This window comes from Elgaria multicarinata, chromosome 2 (genome assembly GCF_023053635.1).
Source record: "Elgaria multicarinata webbii isolate HBS135686 ecotype San Diego chromosome 2, rElgMul1.1.pri, whole genome shotgun sequence".
NCBI lineage: Eukaryota > Metazoa > Chordata > Lepidosauria > Squamata > Anguidae > Elgaria > Elgaria multicarinata.
In genome coordinates this window covers 12588985-12612936 of record NC_086172.1, presented here as the reverse complement: position 1 = coordinate 12612936, position 23952 = coordinate 12588985, and the positions used below count along the sequence as shown (strand labels likewise).

Here is a 23952-nt window from a genome sequence, read left to right as displayed (position 1 = left end):
AACACATTTAAAGAGCAACATGTTACGAGACGTATACCTTAACACATGAAATATCTATTTTCTTTATGTGGTTTTGGGTGCAACAGGGACTTGAGAAGTTCAGATTTTCAGAATCTGGAACACAGAGGCTTCTCTCTTCTAATAAAGCACTGAAAAACTGCACACAACAGCTAGAGGCATGCTATATCCCATAATTTGGTAAGACTTGCTGCAATTCCATATGTTATAATTGTGCCACATGACATCACAACTACCAATTTTACTGGAGAAATGACCTTCCCAAGACACTTAAGTTTTGTGTGGCATAAGTCAGTGGATTGACCTGTGCAGTGTGAAGTAGGGGACACTCCTACTTCATAGCATGCCATCATCAAAAGGCAGTCAAACTGGGACAGCACATTCCACAGGGGTCATTTCCCCCCACCTTGTTCATATCTGTTTTTGCCCTGATGGATGTTCCTTGTGCTTTGTTGTTTTGCAATGGCTAATGGCTAAAAGCAATAAAGTTATGAAAGGAAAGGTCACCGCCAGCACTTTAACATTCCAAATTCACACATTAAAGTCCATTCTTTCTGATCTCGCCCATAATTACATCACACGCAAATGTGTTGAATATATTCCCCTCCAATTTATTTATTTCAGGAATATATATATATATATATATATATATATATATATATATATATATCAAACAAACCCAAAGTGGTTCACAAAGTAAAATCGTAACGAAATGCAGTGCACGAGGGCTTTGTATAGGGCTGTTTCCAGATAGAGGGGCTGCTAGCACTTCCAGTGAGAAGGGCCTTGTGCAGCTTTTCTGCCCTTTCTTTCTTAAAGGAGTATCTGGAGTAAGAGAAAGATGGACGCAGCAATGGGAAAACATGGGGAGGTTATGAATTGAAGATGAGGTTAGCTACAACTTCCTTTGCCCCTAAGATGAAGCAGGGCAATGGTGCCATAAAAGCCTAGTATGAACACACACCTGGATCAGTATTTCCAGTCCACAAAATTCCAACCACGTTGGCTTCCAACCTTGCTTTATAACCCCTTTGAATGCAATAGGACATATGGTGATTAGTTCCACAGTTTTCCTCATGACATAAATGGAAAATGTTGCCTAGGCTTGCCTAGAACACACCCTAACCTTTTTTTCCTTTACTGTGTCATCCTTGGGCTTTCTGACACTAAGCGCTCAGAGCTTAGTATGACGGAACAAAAAGAACCTTTGGTATGAATCACTCAAAAAAGTTCCGAGGAAACCAGGAGAACTGCACATAAGCCAAGAGGGGGCCAACTGTGTCCTTGACGCAAGCCTAAGCTAAGAAAGGCCAATAACTCAAGCCTATAGCGTGATATTTTTGATGCGAAAAAACTCAAATGAAATGGAAGGTGGGTATATGGTGAGAGGAGAGTGCAAGCAGCCAAAAGAATCATGCAATATAGTTCATACATTTGTAGCCAGAAAAAGGATGAAGATGTGCATCTAGTGGTTAGAGCAGATGCTACTGATATTTACATCATCTTGCTGTCTCATGCAATCCAGGATATTTTTTAAAAAACATTACTTTTACTGAGAAAATGATTCCCTTTGTGGCTATTTCTACAGAGTTAAGAATGATTACAGCAAATGTATATCCAAGGTTCTCTGATAATGTATGGATGAAGAACTGGGGGTGGGTTAGGGTTTCCATATATTGTACTGAAAGGTAAGATACTTCTTGCATGTTCTAATTAGCAGGTACTAGGGTGACCATATGAAAAGGAGGACAGGGCTCCTGTATTTTTAACAGTTGTATTGAAAAGGGAATTTCAGCAGGTGTCGTTTGTATATATGGAGAACCTGGTGAAATTCCCTCTTCATCACAACAGTTAAAGCTGCAGGTGCCCTGCTCTCTTTAAAATCTGGTCACTCTAGTATAGCTCCTGCAGCTTTAACTGTTGTGATGAAGAGGGAATTTCACCAGGTGAGACATGCACACAAATGACTCCTGCTGAAATTCCCTTTTCTATGCAACTGTTAAAGATACAGGAGCCCTGTCCTCCCTTTCATATGGTCACCCTAGCAGGTACTATTTACATTGGAAAGTGAAAGAAAACCTTCAAGTCTTTAAAAACAGGACATGCAGGAAAGCAGGAAATGTTCCATGCAAGGAAGTAAGAGAAGCATAATCCTCATCCAGTTTTATTCTGAGAATTTTAGCTTGTGTGCCAATTCAGAAACTGCTGGAAAAACCTTTTTTAAAAAAAGATTATTAGAGCATCATGGTAAGCTTTCTTATTGCTAGTGCATTTTTAAATATGCAAGATAGGAGGACAAAAATAACAAAATTAACCTGTAAACTTAACAGAATTAACCAAGTTATCTCAAATTCTGTTTTGCATTTGTGATTTGTTTATCCTTAACTCCTGTAGTAAAAGATAAGCTTGAGAAATGCCACATTCATGAATATACATAAAAATGTGGGAAACTTTGCCTGAGATGGGTACTTTCATCTTGCATGAAATGAACTTTGAACCAGTGACAGGACAATCCTAGACTTGCCTCCTAAGAAGTAAGGCCATTGTGTTCGATGGACCCACTCCCAGGAAAGTGCCATCTTCGTCAGGAATGTGGACTCCAAGCTGTCCCACCTCCAGCTGCCACCCCCAAGAGACTAATAAGTTTCTGCACCCCTAGAATTTAGGCAGGAAAACACAATGAGAAATTAATGTATAAAATAATCAAAATAATGAATATTTCTGTTGTGTTTATACAACACCAGATGAAGGCCAAACAAATAAACTTCTAGGTCTTTGGTCAATCTGCCTTTTGGGAAAACCCCTTCTTAGCTGGGCTGCTAGCCCCCAGTAACCTTGGGCAGCTGCCGAGGGGATGCCTCCCTGGGGCCTCCTTTATAGTTTAACTTGGAGTCAGCTTGGGTTCCTGGACTCAGATATGCTGACGGTAACTGTGCAATCAAAGACAACAAAAAGCGGAACCACTAGGGCAATGATTTCCAACCTTGGGCCTCTAGGTGTTGTGGGCTACAACACCCATCATCACTGACTGTTGACCATGCTGGATGGGGGTGATGGGAGTTATAGTCAATCACATTTGGGGACCCAAGGTTGGGAACCACTGCTCTAGTACCAAGGTGGGCAGATGGTAGATCAGCAAGGATTTCCAATTCCAGTGGAAATTGCAAAAAAAAAAAAAAAAAGACCTCTTTTTCCTTCTAAATTATGCTCCTAAAATAAATAATCAGGAATAGATTTGCATGTGGAAGGATTTGTTGGTGAGCTCCAGTTCTGGTGCAGAAAAAATAATTCCTGGATTAGGCATGTGGTTAGAGGCACCTTGGTCCTCAACTTTATGTCACCCTTCCTACCAAAGTTGATCTTCCAAACCTGAAGTTTGGTTGCTCTTACTCTACTACCTGTCCCACCATTATGAAGTCAATAACTCAGGGTGTGGCTGCTGTAAAGAAGGCAAACTCCATGTTAGGCATTAGTAGAAAAGGAATTGAGAATAAAACTGCCAGTATCATACTGCCTTTATGCAAATCTATGGTGCAACCACACTTAGAATACTGTGTACAATTCTGGTCTAAAAAAGGATATTATAGAGCTGGAAAAAGTGCAGAAAAGGACAACTAAAATGATTACGGGGATGGAGCATCCCTCCTACAAGGGAAGGTTACAACAGCTGGGATTATTTGGCTTAGAAAAAAAGGAGGCTAATGGGAGACATGATAGAGGTGTACAAAATTATGCATGGTGTGGAGAATATGGATAGGGAGACATTTTCTTCCCTCAAAGTACTAGAGCACGGGGTCATCCCATGAAGCTGATTGGTGGGAGATTCAGGACAGATAAATGGAAGTAATTCTTTACACAGTGCAAAGTTAAACTATGGAACTCACTACCACAAACTGGTGATGGCCACCAATTTGGATGGCTTTAAAAGGGGGCTGGAAAAAATCCTGGAGGACAAGGCTATCAGTGGCTACTAGTCCTGTTGGCTAAGTGCAACATCCAGTATCAAAGGCAGTAAGACTGTGTGTACCAGTTGCTATGGAACATGGGTGGGACAATGCTGTTGCACCAGAATTGGACTCAAAGAGTGCTTATCAATGGAGCCTTCTCAAACTGGGGAGAGGCAACGAGTGGGGTACCGCAGGGCTCAGTCCTGGGCCCAGTGCTCTTCAACATTTTTATTGATGATTTGGACGAGGAGGTGCAGGGAACACTTATCAAATCTGCAGATGACACAAAATTGGGTGGGATAGCTAATATCCTGGAAGACAGAAACAAACTTCAAAGTGATCTTGATAGGCTGGAGTGCTGGGCTGAAAACAACAGAATGAAATTTAATAGGGATAAATGCCAAGTTCTACATTTAGGAAATAGAAACCAAATGCACAGTTACAAGATGGGGAATACTTGGCTCAGCAATTCTACAAATGAGAAGGATCTTGGAATTGTTGTAGATCACACGCTGAATATGAGGCAACAGTGCGATATGGCTGCAAGAAAGGCAAATGCTATTTTGGGCTGCATTAATAGAAGTATAGCTTCCAAATCACGTGAGGTAGTAGTTTCTCTCTATTTGGCCCTGGTCAGGCCTCATCTTGAGTACTGCGTCCTGTTCTGGGCTCCACAATTCAAGAAGGATGCAGACAAGCTGGAGCATGTTCAGAGGAGGGCAACCAGGATGATCAGGGGTTTGGAAACAAAGCCCTATGAAGAGAGACTGAAAGAACTGGGCATGTTTAGCTTGGAGAAGAGAAGATTGAGGGGGAGACATGATAGCACTCTTCAAATACTTAAAAGGTTGTCACTCAGAGGAGGGCAAGGATCTCTTCTTGATCATCCCAGAGTGCAGGACACGGAATAACGGGCTCAAGTTACAGGAAGCCAGATTCTGACTGTTAGAGCAGTATGACAATGGAATCAATTACCTAGGGAGGTTGTGGCCTCTCCCACACTAGAGGTATTCAAGAGGCAGCTGGAGAGCCATCTCTCAGGGATGCTTTAAGGTGGATTCCTGCATTGAGCAGGGGGTTGGACTTGATGGCCTTATAGGCCCTTCCAACTCTACTATTCTATGATTCTATGTTCTGCTTTGTTGGTCCCTGGTCGAGAGCTGGTTGGCCACTGTGTGAACAGAGTGCTGGACTAGATGGACCCTCGGTCTTATCCAGCATATCACTTCTCATGTTCTTACTAAAGTAAAAAATCAAGGAGCAGTACAATGGAGTACTACAGTTGATTTATTTACAGTCCAGGGAAAACCTTGATGGACAAGCGTGTTTTCACGAGGTGTTCAAAAGATGTTACACTCTCTGCCTCCCAAACTACGTGGGGGAGGAGCTTCCAGATTGTGGGTTCCACTACAGAGCCACACAAGGGAGGGTTTTCTAAATCGTGGGTGCTGCTGATTTAGACCTCTGCACCTGCTTCTGCCCAGCTGGACAGACAGCTGCTCACATCCAAGAATTCGATGGGCTGAAGCCTGACTGGACTGAGACCTGGCACTAAGAATCATAACTGCTTTATTTTAAAGAACTGAAGGCTTGAAGCAACATTTTCCCTCTCTCCTCCACCCTCCCCGATTTCACAATAATCTTGCAAGACAGGCCACCATTATACTCACTTTACTCATGTAGCAAATAAAGCCAGTGAGAGCAGTTTGGGGTTTGCAGTCAGCATTGTTGATTTTTTTTTTTTTTTTTTTGGCAACATTGCAAGTAGTTTTGAAAGACCCCTGGTCTTATCATGACATGCTGAGACTTCGAAATACTGCTGCATGCTCCCCACTTCCTGATAAGGAGGCTTCAGAGACAGTAGTGAGACACTTCTGGGGCAGTGCTTTGGGGGTTTGTTTTTCTTTGGAAGAGAGAGCATTGGTGGGCATTTTTGTAATATTTGATTTGTTTACAAAGAACAGAAGTAGAGGCAAGGAGCCTGAACTCTTTCAAGGCAGCAGATGCAATCATCAGATCCTGAGAGAGAGGGAGGGAGGGAGGGAGGGAGGGAGGCCTGGCACTCCCAAAGAACCTTCAGCCAATTTACAGTGATTTCTGGGTCTCTGCCTCTTTCAAAAGGCAAGCTGTTGCTTTGTCCAGGTACACATCCACAAATCTGCTGCCTCTCCTTAGCTGGGCTGTGCCACCTTTTCCCACCTGTGATGGGCATTACATTCAAACAGGGAGATATTCTTCCATCAGCCAATCATCCTGGAGCAACCAGCAATTTGCCTAACAAAGGAATGGTTGGCTAGTAGCCATAGGGACTGCTGGATCATAGCTGCCAATTTGAGGGAAGTTTCGACAATTCCACACCCACCCCTTACTGCTAGTTGAGACATGAATTAATCTATGATGTGCCTATTACTGTATTACCTTAAGGGCCAAGTGGCCCACTGGAAAACTGTTGTGTTGACTGCATAGACTGTCATTTGGTCATGGGAGGACGAAAAATGCTGCATTTGTTCCTGCAACTGCAGGACAAGTCTTCCAGGCCTCTTTGCTCTATACAAGCACTGGAAATTGCCCAGTTATTTCATTATAATGACAAAGCAGAAGAATTACAAATATCCCTTTTCTGTACTTTTCTGCAGTAAAGGAGGACAAGAATTTGGCCTGCTTTTAGTTCACATGCTGAATCACCCAGAGGGACTTAACACATCCAACTAAAAGCTCACAAAACGTTGTCCAATTATTAACATTTAATTAGTAAAGCAGAGGCTAAGTTAAAAATAGAGATAATTATAGTTTGTTTGAGATCTCTCAATTTCTTTACTATTTATTAACATATAATTATGGATTAGAGTCAGCTCACTCACCCCCTGCCCTTTTAACGGTAGAGTCATCATATTGACGTTTGCAGAGAAATCTGGTGTGCAGAAGTGCAAACCATTTAAAAGTTGGAACAGATGTATTCATTTTTTGATGTGTTCGGTTTTTTTAAATGTAAGGACTTGACAGGCTAAGAAAAGTCTGGTACTTTATAAACACAATGTGCAAATTATTCCTACGTATTCAGAAGAAAGACCCACTTTTTTCAATGGGGCTTACTCCCAGGTAAGCATGCATAGTATTTCAGTCTAAAAGAGAATCAACTTTATCAGTATTACAGAAAAAGAAATCAGCAATAATTGCTTTTCCCATTTAACCATTATTTTTCCTGAAGAAGAGCTATTTCAGCTTGAAACACTTGAAGTTTAAAGAACCACTTCTCTCCCATACTGGAGGTCTTCAGGGGGCAGCTGGACAGCCATCTGTCAGGGATGCATTAAGGTAGATTCCTGCATTGAGCAGAGGGTTGGACTCGATGGCCTTATAGGCCCCTTCCAACTCTGCTATTCTATGATTCTATGAATTCACTATCCTATTTACTTTGCTTGTTTTGCCTCTGTGTGTGTGTGTGTAGGGGAAATAACATTTCTGCCATTCTCTGCAGTATAGTTCAGTTATTGTTGTTGTTGTTATTATTATTATTATTATTATTATTATTATTATTTATTATTATATTTATTTGTATCCTGCCTTTTCCCAATACTGGGCCTCAAGGTGGTCTTATAAAGTTTAAAACATACATTGTAAAACCTAGGAAAATAAATGTACCCCCCAAAAATATTAAAACATAAACGTTTAAAATACACAACAAAATTATAAGTCATTAACATAGATGGAGGACCAGATTATTCTCCAAAGGCCTGCTGGAACAAACAAGTTTTTGCCTGCTTCTGAAAGCCCATCAAAGAAGGAGCCAGTCTAGCTTTCCCGGGAAGAGAGTTCCAAAGCACTGGAGCAGCCACCGAGAAGGCCCTCTCCCATGTTACCCCCAAGCACGTCTGTGAAGATGGTGGGACTAAAAGAAGGGCTTCTCCAGAAGATCTCAAAGCACGGGCAGGCTCGTAAGGGAGAATAACCTGGACCCGAACTATATAGGGCTTTATAGGTCATAACCAGCACTTTGAATTGTGCCCGGAAACAGACTGGAAGCCAGTGGAGCTGTTTTAACAGGGGAGTTGTGTGCTCCCTGTAACCAGCCCCGGTCAACAATCTGGCTGGAGCTCTTTGAACCAGCTGGAGTTTCCGAACACTCTTCAAAGGCAGCCCCACGTAGAGCGCGTTACAGTAATCCAATCAGGATATAACTAAGGCATGTGTCACTGTGGCCAGGTCCGACATCTCTAGAAATGGGCGCAGCTGGCGCACTAGCTTTAACTGTGCAAATGCACTCCTGGCCACCGCCAAAACCTGGGCATCCAGGCTCAGGGCTGAATGCAGAAGTACACCCAAGCTGCGGGCCTGTGTCTTCAGGAGGAGTGTAACCCCATCCAGCACAAGCTGAATCCCTATTCTCTGATCTGCCTTTTGACTGACCAGGAGCGCCTCTGTCTTATCTGGATTAAGCTTCAATTTGTTCACCCTCATCCAATCCATTACTGCCAACAGATACCGATTTAGCACAGAAACCGCTTCCTTGGAATTGGGTGGAAAGGAGTAGTAGAGTTGGGTGTCATCAGTTGAGGCTTGGGCACATAGACTGTCAGTCAGCCCTCGGTCACCTAGACCCTGACAATGCAAACCTGTAAATTATTATCCAGTGTAGCAACTAGGCTTGGTGCTTTTAATTTATGCTTTTGTTCAGATACAATTCTTGCAAACTGCTGTTTTCCCCTGCAACATGTGGGAAATTATTTGTTTTCTGGGGTGTTGTCATGGTACAATCGTAAGCTTTTGGAAAATGTTCAGCATTGGCATTTGCCTCCAAACTCCCCACCCATATTTATATTGGTTTCCTGAGCTTCTGAAACTCACAGCTATTACTCAGAGCGGGTGTGGAGGAGGCCACTCAGTAAAGTTCCATTACTTACAGCTCCTTCTAGTATTGGGGTAAAAGGCCATGCAGCTAGCCTCACAACTAGTGCTGAGAGAGAACCAGAATCAGACCCCAGCTGCAGCCTGTCACTACACAAGGCCTTGGCCTGACCACAGACTGCAGGAAGAGGCTGAAAGCAGGGCTGGCCTAAAAGATATTGGTACCTGAGGCAAAGGACAAGACAGCACCCTCATTTTCCAAGGACAGAAGCCAACTGTACTGGCAGCTGAATCTTACTTCAATACAGGCAATAGGACAGTGTTCACTGAGGACAGCAGGCAAGCTTAGGGAACACAGGGCACACATAACTCCATCCTCCAACAGCAATGAATGAATGATGGGGGTGGGGGGAGGACTCAGAAGGAACAGCAAGGGAGGATGCCTGAGGTGGCTGAGATGCTGCCTGAGGTGGATGCCTCACTCTGGCAAATGGGAGGGGCAGCCCTGTCTGAATACCTCCTCTCTCTCTCTACATCCGCCGTCCATACTCCCTGACATCTAATCATCTATGTGGATGTCAGAACCAAGCAGGCATTAACCATGCCTAAGGTGACCCTATGAAAAGCAGGACAGGGCTCCTGTATCTTTAACAGTTGCATAGAAAAGGGAATTTCAGCAGGAGTCATTTGTATATATGGAGAACCTGGTGAAATTCCCTCTTCATCACAACAGTTAAAGGTGCAGGAGCTATACTAGAGTGGCCAAATTTAAAAGAGGGCAGCTTTAACTGTTGTGATGAAGAGGAAATTTCCCCATATATATAAATGACACCTGCTGAAATTCCCTTTTCAATACAACTGTTAAAGATACAGGAGCCCTGTCCTCCTTTCCATAGGGTCACCCTAACCATGCCACATGGTGATGCTTCAGAGTCCATGGGCAAGGACGTGGTGTCAGTCCGAGGGATCAGGGGCAATTAGCATACGGGTTCCTCTGGTGAGACAAGTTATTCAGGCTAGGAAGCAAGCTCTGAGGCTTTATAAGGCTTTGTGAATAGGGATTGGCCCTTGGAGTTGGCCAATAATGCTCGCTGAACATTATGGGATCTGTAGTCCAACACTTCTGGAAAGCACTATGTTGGGGAAGGCTGATCTAGATAGTGACCATGAAGCAAAGAGTTCAGTCAGCCAGAAAGCTGACACAGAACAATTACGAGTGCAGGAAACTGAATAACGGGTTCAAGTTACAGGAACTCGGATTCCGGCTTGACATCAGGAAAAACTTCCTGAGTGTTAGAGCAGTACAACAATGGAAACAGTTTCCTAGGGAGGTAATGGGCCCACACTAGAGACATTCAAGAGGCAGCTGGACAGTCAGGGATGCTTTAAGGTAGATTCCTGCATTGAGCAGGGGGTTGGACTCGATGGTCTTATAGGCCCCTTCCAACTCTACTATTCTATGATTCTATGATAAAGGAGTTGAGGCTGTTGGGAATGTTGTTTACCATGGACTAGAATTAGGTGGGTTACTTGGGAATATTTCCACTTAGGACCTAGAGATGTCCTGAAACACAAAGGGAAGAATGCCTAGTATCAGCATCACGGAGTGGCCATCTCAAGTATACATAATAGAATAGAACACTGGCCCTTGGCTCTTGCGTGGTCAATGGAATTGGAGCTGTTCCCCTGTTCTGTTTATGTGCTGATTAACAAGCAAGGAGACAAACAGGAAGATCACAAATGGCAAGAGAGGTTAGAGATCCCCTGTCTTTGCAAAAAAAGAAAAGAAAAAGTTGCTCTCAGCATTGAAATGGATAAATTCTATTGACAGTTCAAAGAGCAGTAGAGTGGACTTTAATTGCTAAAACTCATTTGGAGCCTTGAGGAAAAACTATTAGTCTAATAATAACCATATGGTGGTCAAATAATTATGACTGTCCTGGAAGAATACCATGGCAACTACTAGAAATGTAAATATTAAAGAATCGTGGCAATGGCAACTCATCACTGTTCACATGTAACCTCCTCTCCCGCACCCACACCCACTTTTCGTTTGTTTTGGTAACTTCATTTCCCCAGCAGACTGAATAATGGCATGTTCTGATAAAGGCATAGTTCTGTTTTAGAGCAGGTTGTTTTAAAACTAGTACAAAGGAAACATCCCCTCATTGAATGTAAAACAACACTCTCACACACAAGATATTGAAGGGTCAGCTGCCTGCCCTGCAGTTTATGCTCTTTAAATAGAGCATTTTGGAACTGGCAGGGGGTTTGGCATTGTTATAACCATTTTTTTTTAAATGAGCCTTTTTTAAAAACATTTTTTCAAAGAAAAAGTCATGCTCTCAAAATGTTGTTGTTGTTATCATCATGATCATCATCATCATTTCTATACTGCCCAATAGCTGAAGATTTCTGGGTGGTTTACAACGATTCAGTTTTGTACTTAATCTAAATTTTTGAAAAAAAGTGCATATTTTGCCACGTAGATTGAAACTTATATTATTAGGCAATGGGAATATATGATTTATATTTTAGTTGCCTTCTTTCCACTAATAAAAGAGCTTCAGCTAGAAATGTGATAAATAAAATGTAAAAGGGAGCAATCCTATGTCCCACCCCGAGACAGCAGGAAAGGGGGGCATTCCCAAGGGCAGGGTCAGCATGTGAACTGGGCCTTGGGGTGTCATGCATCTAAATGCATTGCACAGTGTCACCTTTTCCTTTCGCTCACACTTTCCCCATATCCATTCAGGCAGCACTGTTGAGGACCGAATAACATCAGCCCCGCTATGAAGGGCTTCACTCACTTACTCACTCTCCAACATGACACATGTCATCGTCCACTAGCAATCCCCTTCTGCTCTCTACATAGGACGAACAAATCAAGCTCTACGAAAAAGGATAAACGAACACAACTAGACATAAAAAATGGCAACATTCAGAAAACAGTGAGAGAACATTTTTATTCTCTCAGTATTTTAACACTTAATTTTAACGTAAATTTAAATTTTACTGTTCTAACTCTGTATTTTAATCTTATATCAATTTTGTTGCGTGGTTTTATCCCGGTTGTGCTTTTTATACTGTATTTTGTAATTGTGCTTTTAACATGTTGGTTGTTTTATTATGGTTTTAATTTTTGTGAACCGCCCAGAGAGCTTCGGCTATTGGGCGGTATAGAAATGTAACAAATAAATAAATAAATAAATAAACAAACATTTAAATCTCCAAGGCCATTCAAATGCTGTTCCATAACTCGACAAAGGAAACAATTACTATTGTTATAAATGATCAATTATTTCTTATATACATCTGAGTTTTGCATAGAAAGGTCTACTTTACATCTTGCTTTTGATAGCCTTTCCTCCAGTGTTAACTTTTTTCTTTGTACCCATGTAATATATATATATAAAAACATGAATACACACACACACAATTTGCCAGCTTGAGGATAATACACACCATGCATCTGATGGAATGTGCTCTAATCTACAAACCTTTATGAACTAGAATCCACACAAAAAATCTAAGATGGTACTAAACACGTTGTTGTTGTACCTTGGTATGGATTCTGTTTACTAGATCACTTACAGCTAACAGAAATAAAAAAGGAGACAACTGCTTTTGCGTTCACATGCTAACAATTCAGATGCAAAAGTAATGCACATAATTAATGAAAAATTTAGTTCCACTGGAATCAATGGGGATCCCAAATAAATGGGATTAGGATGGTGATGTAAAACTATTTATGAGGGCAGTTAGTGCAAAGATTTACCCTTGATATGTCAACTGCCATAAATAGGATTCTAGGCAAAGAAGTGTTGAGCTAAACTGGCAAGGGATATTGTGATTTCCGTGTATGTTCCCCAGGAGCTGAAATAAGGCCAGAGGCATTCACTAATCTTATAGCATACTGTACGTTATCATTTTATTAATGTAGATTTCCAGCAGTAATGTTTATTGATCTACTTCGTTGCTTCCCTTTTCGTAATGAATCAATTTCTTTAATACACAGCTAGTTCAACAAACTTTGCTCATGACCTGGCTTGACTCTGGTATTCTAATCCTTTGCCTGATTGTGCCAAGTTATTTCGCGGTTCTGTGATAGAGGCAAATATTTTCTTAGAACAAGGTTAAGACAAACAATTTGTCTGTGATCAGAGATATTTTTGGATTTCAACTTCCAGACCTTTTATGGAGGCAAAAGTAAGGATGTGGGGGGGGGGGAGAGTACGTTGATATTAAATGGCATGCTGAAAATAAATACATGGCTTCTTATACATTTATTTCATGCAAGGTGGACTGCATCCGTGTGCGTCTAACAAGTTTAAGGATTTTTAATGTATAAAACATGTTAAATTAGGCCAGTTGTACAAAGATTGAGTGAGTACAATTGCTTCCAAGGGCACTGTGTATTATTTATCATTCCCTAGATAGGGAAATAAGGCAAGATAGAGATGAGGCTGAGGAAAGAGGCAGTTCTGTGTTCGAGTGTGTGTGTGCGAGAGAGAGCGCAGACGTCTCCTCCTCAATTTCTCCACAAACGGAGATCTCTGCCGGGTTCTCTCCCCCTCCCCCAAGGTGGATCTTTCCCGCCTTTTGGCACCGCCTCTTGCGGCGGTCTCTCGCTGACGCCCCGCCCTCTCCTCCTCCTCGCTCAGTCTCGCCCCTCCCGCGTGCGGTGACTCCGGTCTGCCCGCTCGCGCGTGCGCAGTGAGCAATCCCGTGCCCTGCTGCTCACGCCGGTGGAGTCTTGTCAGCGGCAGGGGCGAAGGACGCCTGGAAGGGACAGCGGGCGATGGAGATCGTGGGGGCGCAGCAGCAGGGGCCCGCCGGGCGGAAGAGGGTGCCCAACCGCGAGAGGCCCACGGCCGAGGACGATGCCCTTAACCAGATCGCTCGCGAGGTGAGTGAGGCAGGCGGCGGTGGGCGTGGCCGCGGGCTCGCGCTCTGCCTGCCTGCCTGCCTGCCTATGTGCGCGTGCGCGTGCGCGCGCCTGCCTGCCTGCCTCTCCGTTGCTTTCCAACAGCGGCGCCTCCGCCTCGTCCGTTGTGCTGCGGGGCTTTCTCCAAGGGCGCCTGAGGCGGGAGGGGAGGTCGGCTTGCTGCGGCCATTTGGTGTACTTCCCCCCACACCACACCACACCCATCCGTGGTGGACGCGCCCAGCTGTCACCTCAGCCGCCCCCTCCCCCACCCACCCCTCTCGCCCTTCCCCCCCGCGGCTGTCAGGTGTCTCCGCCCCTCCCCCCTCCTGACTTCCGGGGAACAGGGCGGGGCCCGATCCAGCCAGCGTTCAGCGCCCTCACGCCCCGTTAATTCCAGTGGCGGAGCATCAAGCCCCTGCCCCGTAGGAAACGGTGTTTGGCTGGATCATGCCTGCGTGGGGTGGGATACGTATGAAGGATATGAACATCTGTACTGCTGCTGCTGCTGCTGTGAATTGTTCTTACCTTGTACAAATCTGGGCTCTGCAGATCCATTTCGCCTCTTGGGGTCCACTTTGATGACGTTTCGTTTTTTCCTCCCTACATCTGTTAAAAACCGGCTTTAGTCTATAAAAACTTAAGCTACAATAAATTTGTTGATTTTTTTTTAAAAAAAGAATTGTTTTATGTACCTACAAAGTCTTTCTGCCGTGGACGCAACTTAGTTTTGTGTTTCAAAGATCAGAATAGAGGGAAGAGGGAGGTTGCCAACTTTTGAACTAGTTCCTTTAGCTGTCCCTTTAACAGCGGTTTGATCTGCAGCAAGTAGCAGGTGATAAATGTTTAGTTCTATGCCAAGAAAACGTTCAGTTGCTGCTTTACGTATATCAAACCGCTGTGAAAGAGCAAGTTGTGTTTTCTGGTGACTTGACAATCTCAGGAGGAAGGTAACAGATGAGGAAACCTATCTATTCTATCAGTAGTGAGATCCTTTCGCTTTTTAAAAACTAGTCCCTCATTCCAATAACAAACTACCAAACATCCAGATGCAACCCCTGCTTATCCTTCCCCTCTTCTCACCTCCCCTTCATACATACTATTGGAGTGGAAAGGAGGGAAAGATGAAAACTCCCCCTCTGGCCTGGTTACCAAAAATGGTTATGCCCATCTCCTTCTAATAGATACCGAGACGGTATTTAATTGGCTAGCCTAAATGTGTGTGTGTGTGTGTGATGTTACTGTATCTCTCTAATTTGAGAATTATTTATATGTTCTCGGTAGGAAAGCAATCATTTCTAAGCTTTCTCTGCTATGTGCTGACATGCCATTACCTGTAGCCCCCTATCTCTTCAATAGAGCACCTTATCTGTTAATTAGGCTTATAATAGGAATTCGTCCTATGCATATATAAATTGGCACAAATACTTGGTTCTTGAGGTTGGATACTTTCTCTTATAAGATCTGTCTTGCTGTCTCCAGGAGTCTTCTGTAATGGAGGGTTAAGAGCCAATTGTTTATAATATAGATGGAGTAGCAGTTAGGGTAAAAACACGTGTAGCATGCCAACTTGGTTGTTTTTAGAAACTTTGAATGAAGATGCTTTGTTTACTTTTCTGGGTTGATTAGTAGTGAACTACAAGTAATTATAGGGCTTCAAATAACAGAGCAGGCCCCCTCTAGTAAAGCTGCAGTAAAGAGAAACAAACACAATTTAATCACTATTTTTGTCTCAATGATAATGATGCATTAGTGTATATGTAAATACTGTGGTGAATATATCCATGGTAGCAACGTAATTGCAGGAAGAGCTGTTAAGGCAAAATTTATAGAATTCTTCAGCGTTGGAATTGAGGATCTTCCAATTTCAATTGTATCTGGAATTGTAAATCTTTCAGTGACACAATATTCCAAGACACGATTGTGTTTATGTAATGCCGCCTTGGAAGAGTTAAGAACAGAGAACTTTGGCGTTTTTCTTTTAAATAGTGTTTAAAGAGGCTTTTATTATGGAACTTTTAAGAAGTATAATTAAATTTGGAGATATTAGTTACGTTCAAATATAACACCAAATGTTTGCTTGGTGTTAGGAGCATGAGCAGCTTCCAATTCCTCTATATGTGAGATTAGAATCTTCTATTTGTGGTTTGTGTAAAGCTTAGTTTGCCCACAAACCAAGATCCCAAACCAATGTTTGATCTAGGTTTGCTGGCAATTTATGGCTTATGCAAAGCATAGCTTACCAGGTTTGGAACAAAATGGGAAACTATGTTTTGGAGTCAGGCTCTTTTTAAGAGTCATTAGAGGCCATGGAGGTGATTGTTCATTTGTTCTTTCTAACTGCAATGTGTGTCAATGCCATTTTCTTCCTCAACTGCAAACAAACAAAATACGCACAGAATCTTTTCAAAAGCTATTTATATTTGACAACAGAAGCAGTAAGTGAAGGTTTTATGTCTCTAAAATTGAAAGACCAAAAAAATGCTTTGTTGGATTCAGATGCAGTGTACAGCATTCATTCAGTCTTTCTTCATATGGGATACTCTTTCATGTTTCATATAAGCATCAATAAGTTAAAGAAATGTGTACATACAATACCAAACTATATTTAGGTTATTGTAGAAGTTTTTCCCCACTTTTCTTGGCAACAAATTCAAATATGAAATGATAAAAACTAATTTCTCTCAAAAGATCTCATTCTGTAGAGAGAATAGTTAATGACAGTCTTGACTGCAGCATTGTTGAATGTACTTTGTTTTTACTAAAAGATAATTTGGAGAATGAGATGGATAGAATTAGGTAAAGGTGGAATATCATGGTGACATTTGAAAAAGCTTCAACACATTTCTTATTGTAAATTATCTTCAAAATATTGTGTGTAATAGATCCATCACTTCCCTCCGTAGTATCTAAGATGGGGATGAAATGTGTGAGTTCAGAGGACAGAGAAACTTGAATATTGTTTGGGTATACTCTCATTAAAGCTTCTGCATCCCCTTCTAGTGTACTTTGATTTTGAGGGGCCGAGAAACCAAATAAAATCACAATATCTGCGTAAGCACAGAAGTTTATCTAAGATACTGTAGAATGTTTCCACCCGAAACATGTGTCTGCAGTCACTTCTTCCATCTGGCAAAATGTATTTGTGTATCCATGCTATTGATCTTTTTAAGGTGTGTCTAATTTAGTCAGTTCATGGCAAAAGTCATTAGCATTCTGTAGTGGACTTTGTTTTGTGATTTTCCCCGTTACTTTTAAGAAGCTCAAGTGGGTTCTGATAAGTGGCAACAGTTGTCAATCATTGTTGATTTTCGGTGTTGATGTGGCCCCCTCCATATGTGAGGACTACGGCAATTGCCCTGACTATACCACTTAAAAAGGGACCTATTTGATGCGCTTGCCTTTCTCTTTTTACCAGTACTTTTGTTCTTTTAGTTTGCTTTTTTGTTATAGCTATGTTTAATATAAATTAAAAACAAAAGTCAGTTAAAATATTAATTAATTTAAAAACTAATGGAAGCTCTGTGCACGTGGAGGAAGAAAAAGTAGGAGCACATATGCTTGAGGCTATCTCTGCTCATAATAACAAACCATGGTTTGGTATTAATATCTGAATCCAGCCAGCGTGGGGTTGTTTTCATGAACAGTTTTGAACAGTATGCAGGTTCTCTAGCATGGTGAAATCCTGTGTTTTTCTGATTTTGACGTGTCACGTAATAACTGATCAGTTTCAGCTACTCAGAAGTCACTCTAACTGTTTCTCCCTTGAGAGTATAATTTTCCAAATTCCAGCTATTTTGATCAAGTGTAATAATCGCTGCGGCAAGGCAGTGATGATCTGAATGCATTGTTCCTAAATGTAACTGCTCTATATGGGTTAGTGAGAGGTCAAGTAATGCTAATGTACTGTACATGTGGATATTTGTCTCAATATTTGTCTTTGAGAAATGATTAAAATTGCCATAATTCAAAATTCCCATATTAATGCTGAGATTTAATCCTGGCATCATTTCTATCAGTATGAAAAAGAAGTATCTGAATTGTCCTTTAGACTGTAATAATCAAGTTTACATATAAGTACATCTTAATTATTTGAAATATTTATATGCCACCTTTCTATAAATAGTATCCAGTGCAGCTAACAAAAATAGCTTAAAGCAATAAAATAGATTCATACAATTACTAAAATATCAAACAAAACAGCAGCAAAGTAGTACCCTAACAAAATAACTGCTTTAACTGAATATTGGAAGAAGCAGGTGGAAATTATTTTAAGATATCCATTACAACTTTTATGTGAATACTATACTGCAAAATTCAGCTGTAAAACATTCTGGCTGTTTGGGCGTAACACTAAACCACAGTTTAGTGCTACATGAATAAGCCTCAGGCTCCTTCTCCCTCTCTGGTACTGCTGTGGAGTAGTGATCAGAAGCATCTGTTTTCAACCAACTGCAGTTTGCTTTTTTGTCGCATCTGGGTACTGCAGTAAGATTTAACTGTAATTTTTCTAAACAAACCAGATTCATAAAGCATGGTTTGAAGTTGGCTTGTTCAGACAAACAATTGTCATGAGGTGTGAAGAAAAGGGCAAAAGATACGGTACATTGAGGAGACTCTGAAGGAACGTCACAATTGACAAAGCCTGCAGGGGCTGTGGGCAAGGGGTGCATGGGAAACAGCATGGAAACGCATACCTCTGCAGCCAGGATGGAAATTCGGGCTACTACCTTTTTAGCAGGTCAGTAACTTTTGAGGGCCTATTCAGAAGGATGGTTAAATCTAAGCAGTTTGTCCTAGTTTAGATGAAACCCTAAGTGTACTTGGTTGAAAGCAGATATTTCCGATTCCAGGAAGCCAAATTCCAGCTGGACATCACGAAAAACTTCCTGACTATTAGAGCAGTGCGACAATGGAAGCAATTGCCTAGGGCAGCGGTTCTCAACCTTCCTAATGCCGCGACCCTTTAATACAGTTCCTCATGTTGTGGTGACCCCCAACCATAAAATTATTTTCGTTCTTCTCTACACGATCCATTGTCATGGGATGGTTTGCTAATGAAAATAATACATAACAATAGCTTTAATAATACAAAAGATGATACATGACATAGTTCAGTCAATACAGTTTCCTAAGACCATCGGAAATACATGTTTTCCGATGGTCTTAGGCGACCCCTGTGAAAGGGTCATTCGACCCCCAAAGGGGTACCGACCCACAGGTTGAGAACCGCTGGCCTAGGGGGTCTTTGAGTCCCCTAGAGGCCTTGAAGGCCTTCAAGATGCAGCTGGACAGCCATCTGTCAGGTATGCTTTGTGGTGGATTCCTGCATTGAGCAGGGGGTTTGACTCAATGGCCTTATAGGCCTCTTCCAACTCTACTACTGTATGATTTTATGATTCTAACCTTCTGAGAGCCACATGCTAGCAGTGGATGGGGTCAAAGCTACATACAAATCCATTCACACACACACACAGAAACTTGTTAATTTTCTCTTTCTGTGCAGCAATTAGGCTTGAGAGAAACCTCCCAAGCCAAATTGAAAGAGTGAATTTGTGGGAGGGGAAGAGAGGTTGCAGCATGCAGGGGAGGGAACAATGGGGGGGTTACAATCTCAACTGTAACCCCCCCCCCCCATTGCTCCCTCTTGGTGCTGCCATTTGTCTTAAAAAACCTCCCATTGGTTCCAGTGGAAGGCTTTTCTCAACCTTAACTGTTTGGGGAGGGTCTGGGAAGTGGGACATAGTCTGATCTGGGAGGCCCCACGGCTGCCATCTCCATGTACCTCTCTTGAGCTCTTTGAAAGAAGACCAGATATTCATGTAATAAATGGAGCATAAACTGACCTATACAAGTGTGAACATTTACTGTGGTAATGTTTTAGTAAGATGTAGAATAAATTTAGTAAACTCTATACAGATGTTTCATGAAAATAAGCTATATTGTGCTATAGAGGTATGCACAAGTGTACATGCACACCCTGTGACAAAGAACCCGAAATGTACCCAGCGCTAATATGGTGGTAATTAACCTTCCCAGTGTGAAAGCAAAAGTCATTCACTGAACCTCCTGAAAAAATATTTTCTTCACTCTGTAGAAAGGCCTGATATCATAATTCTCATACCTAAAGTTAAGAGTAGAAGCATAAGAAGCCAGTGTTTTATGTGATTATAAAGAATCTTTTCTCATACAGTTGATTTAAAAATAGATCAAAATGTTCCATCAGTCACACTTATAGCCTTGCATACACTAAAGAACTTGGGTTGAATCCAGGTTCTGCTTTCCTTGGAGAGTTGCCTCTACACAATTTTGGGGATCTTCTCTTCCCCCACCTTACAGCTCACTCCTTTCTGCTCACTCCAACCCTCCTGTGTAGTATTCTTACAGGGCTGGAGGGGCTGCCATGGGGAGTGAATCTGGACCCAGCCCATAAATGAGAAGTTATTCACCATTATGTTTGTCTGATTGTTATCCTGAACGGGGCCTCCATTTCCACAAACAGTTCACATTCTCAGGTTTCTTAAAGGCTGGGGCTCAGTTCTTTTTGTTGTGTGAAATATATACTACATGTTTTACCTTCTTCCAAAATGTCCAACTGACCATTTTCACTAACAGTAGTACATAGCTCATAGCATTGCAAACTGTGTTTGCTAGGTTTATCACAGAGAACTGAAAGGTTTGTAACTTCTGGAGTGTTTATGTGAACAATTTCCATTCTTCCAGTTGTTTATCCTAACTTGCTCAGAAACTTCAGAAGCTTAAGCTTACAACTATTAGAGTTGCTATGTTTAGAGAATGCTGGTGGCTTTGACAGGATATGTTAGTATTAATCCAAGCCTGTATTAAAAAAAGAGTTTTTCACTGAAGTTGTGAAACTTCCATATAGGGTTTTCTTCTGAATGCATGATGCATATAAATAAACTGGCTAAATTCTAGGCTTTTCATAATGCATTGTTATTTGTGTACATTGCACATAAATATAAATTTTGGTACGAAAAAAATTACGATAGAGTTCATGTGCTTCTGGTTTTGATGTGTTTCTCAGCTACAGGATGTGAGAACAGTTTAAAAAAAGGAAATAACTATGAACAAATAAGAGGAAACTGTACACATTGTTCATGTTGCATAAAGTCTTACTGCAACAAGTTCCAACACTTAATATTCAGAAATTGTCTTAACATGGGGAATTTCTGTCTTTTCAATTTATTCTGATATTAATGTGTAAACATTAAGACAAACACAATTGAAGGACCTCTTTGTGATATAAATGAAGGCAATTAGTTTCAGAATCTCTGTAAAATGAGAAAACATTAGCATATTTGCTTTTAGAGTATTTCTTGGTGTATCTGTGTGATATACCAAGAAATTTAGGGCCATATTCTTAAGCATGGACACATGGCTGAACAATAGAAGAAAACAGAATTTAGATGAAATTGTAATTTCTTCTTAACTATTTTGTGTTTATATTATTGCATTGTTTTAGCCTTAACATTTGCCTTTCCATTTGTTGGGGTTAAATAGTTGAAATGGAATACTATTGGGTTTAGCCGCTTTTATATTTTGTCTCAAACCGATAGTGATGCTCATTATTGGGAAGGGACTCAAGCTCTGATAGAGCACATGATTTGCATATGCGAGGTCTCAGGTTTAGTCTCCAATGTCTCCAGTTGTAAGGATCTCAGATAGCAGTGCTGGGGAAGTGTGAGCCCTTGAGAGCCACTGCCAGTCTAAGAACTACAGGTCTAATGCAGTATAAGGAACTTTTATATGTTCATAGAGTTACTTGTGTTTAGATCACTAGAATTCTTGTACTGGGATTGCAAATGGCTGCAACTCAGTTTAGTTAATCCTTTCTTCATGTACATTCTGTCTACTTCCAACAGTTTGCTGTCATGATTATTGTTTGAGAAAACTGGGTTGTGCATTAAAACAAAATACAATAATAATAATAATAATAATAATAATAATAATAATAATAATTTGATCATCTGGTTGCTGGGTGATAACAGCTAGTCATAGTATGACTTCGTGGCATGTAGAACTGAAACAATAGTAATAAAAAGGTTCGGTGGGGTTACTATGGACCCCAGAATTGTTGTTGTTTAAAATGGATACTGTTTTATACTGTTGTTTTTATATATTTTTGATGGCTTTAAATTTTGTATACTTTTTTTTAATGTCCACTGTTTTTAGCTTTTGTAAACCACCCAGAGAGCTTCGGCAATGGGGCAGTATATAAATTTAATAAATAAATAAATACTATCTCATCCCCCCGGACTTTTAAAATTAGAAATCTTGTACAGTGATGTATTTTATGTTGTTACACACACTCTCTATCCCCATCCTCACTTCAGTATATGTCTTCCTCTCTCTCTTCCTCTCTCTCTCTCTCTCTCTCTCTCTCTCTCTCACACACACACACACACACACACACACACTACAGAATACACTTCTTGAGAACACTTCATGTGGTCATGCATCGTAGTACAAAACACATTTTGCTCTGCATGGACTTTTGGTGCAGTTTAGTAATGTGGTTGTATCCCAACATTCTCTTCTTTGCTTACTTGAGGGCACCATTATTTCCACTAAGGGAATCAGCTGCCCAAATGATGGTTCCTGGAGGAGTAATAGTCATCTTCATTTCAGGTACAGCTCAGACAGGGTACTGAAGGCCGTACTCTGGCATAAGTGACACACGCTAGTTCCAGCTCTGATGTATTTATTTATTTTATTTATTTATTACATTTCTATACCGCCCAATAGCCGAAGCTCTCTGGGCGGTTCACAAAAATTAAAACCACAGTAAAACACCCAACAGTTTAAAACACAATTACGAAATACAGTATAAAAAGCGCAACCAGGATAAAACCACACAGCAAAGTTGATATAGGATTAAAATACAGAGTTAAAACAGTAAAATTTAAATTTAAGTTAAAATTAAGTGTTAAAATACTGAGTGAATAAAAAGGTCTTCAGCTGGCGACGAAAGCAGTACAGTGTAGGCGCCAAGCGGACCTCTCTGGGGAGCTCGTTCCACAACCGGGGTGCCACAGCGGAGAAAGCCCTCCTCCTAGTAGCCACCTGCCTCACTTCCTTTGGCAGGGGCTCATGGAGAAGGCCCCCTGTAGATGATCTTAAGGTCCGGGTAGGTACATATGGGAGGAGGCGTTCCTTCAGATAACCTGGCCCCAAACCGTTTAGGGCTTTAAATGTAGTATCTGATATCTTTTTTACTTCCATGGTAAGATTCACAGAGTTGGATGATTGGGCAGAGGCCAGATCCGAAAACCCTGAGGTAAGACTGGTCTACCCATGCATGAATTAGTAGAATGGAATGCATAGCTTGAAACTGCAGATGATGGATCACATTCTTGAATGTTCCACCAAGTTAAACATTCTCTGAAACTAGAAAATTGGCATGGCAGGTAAAGGCTGGCATGCTTTGCTGGGACGTTTTTGTTTTTTTACTTGGGAGAGCATTGACAGTGGTATCTTATTCATTGTCTAGAGGTATGGTCCATTCTACCAGTTCAGACTATTGTAAGTGTAGAACAGACCTTAATATTTCAGCTTTCTGCAATTGGCTTATAAGCCTCTTGTTCAGCATAATGTGCCTCTGTGGAAATATATTCTTTCTCAGCTGCAGTCCTTTGACTCTGTTTTTATTTATATAAAATTATCCTTGTATTTCATGTTCTGCATGTCTTATGCAGACACCTGGCCACGTCTAGAGGGCATTCTCAAGCCCTTCTCTGATCCCATTTGTACAATCTCCTATGCAGTGCTGAAGTGGCAGCTCTTGGGATGACACTTGGCTAATTAAGACCTCAGTGTACACCCATCAGCATACAAGGAAGATAATTGAATGTACTGTTTAGATACATTTTGGAGTGTTGCCATCAGTTTATGCATTCTAACCTATCCAAAGGTTCAGGTTCAGCAGGAATTGTTATTGCTTCACAAATCTTATGCTACTTCATATAACTTGTGTATGTTGAACTCCTTGCCCTGAATGACATTCCATTTCGATGAAACAATTCCTAGGGTGTTGGGAACTCTTAACAAACCACTTTCTTCACCAGCTGAGTGTGCCAGTCAGTGGCTGTGGCATATGCCTAATATCATAAGATCCCAATGATTACAGTCATGATATAAGATTTAGAAATTTGAAAATATAATAGGTTGGATCCAGGCTACATTAGTTGTACGTGT

At 41.3% G+C, this 23952-nt stretch overlaps 2 protein-coding genes across 12 annotated transcripts in view; both read left to right on the top strand.

Annotated features, from left to right (window-relative positions):
* The window catches only part of RAMP1 (receptor activity modifying protein 1), a 547734-nt gene that overhangs the window by 302101 nt on the left and 221681 nt on the right, over nt 1-23952 (top strand). The gene's annotated exons all lie outside the window — the stretch shown is intronic.
* LRRFIP1 (LRR binding FLII interacting protein 1) overlaps nt 13572-23952 on the top strand; it is a 124157-nt gene continuing 113776 nt past the window's right edge. For 9 of the 11 annotated variants that reach the window (XM_063116027.1, XM_063116021.1, XM_063116020.1 and 6 more), the window contains exon 1: nt 13572-13719. In XM_063116027.1, coding sequence (XP_062972097.1) covers nt 13612-13719 — 108 coding nt within the window. In that variant the 5' untranslated portion in view covers nt 13572-13611. Of the gene's footprint in view, nt 13720-22969; nt 23036-23952 lie in introns of those variants that run through there. The other 2 variants (XM_063116025.1, XM_063116017.1) reach the window with 2 other exon arrangements.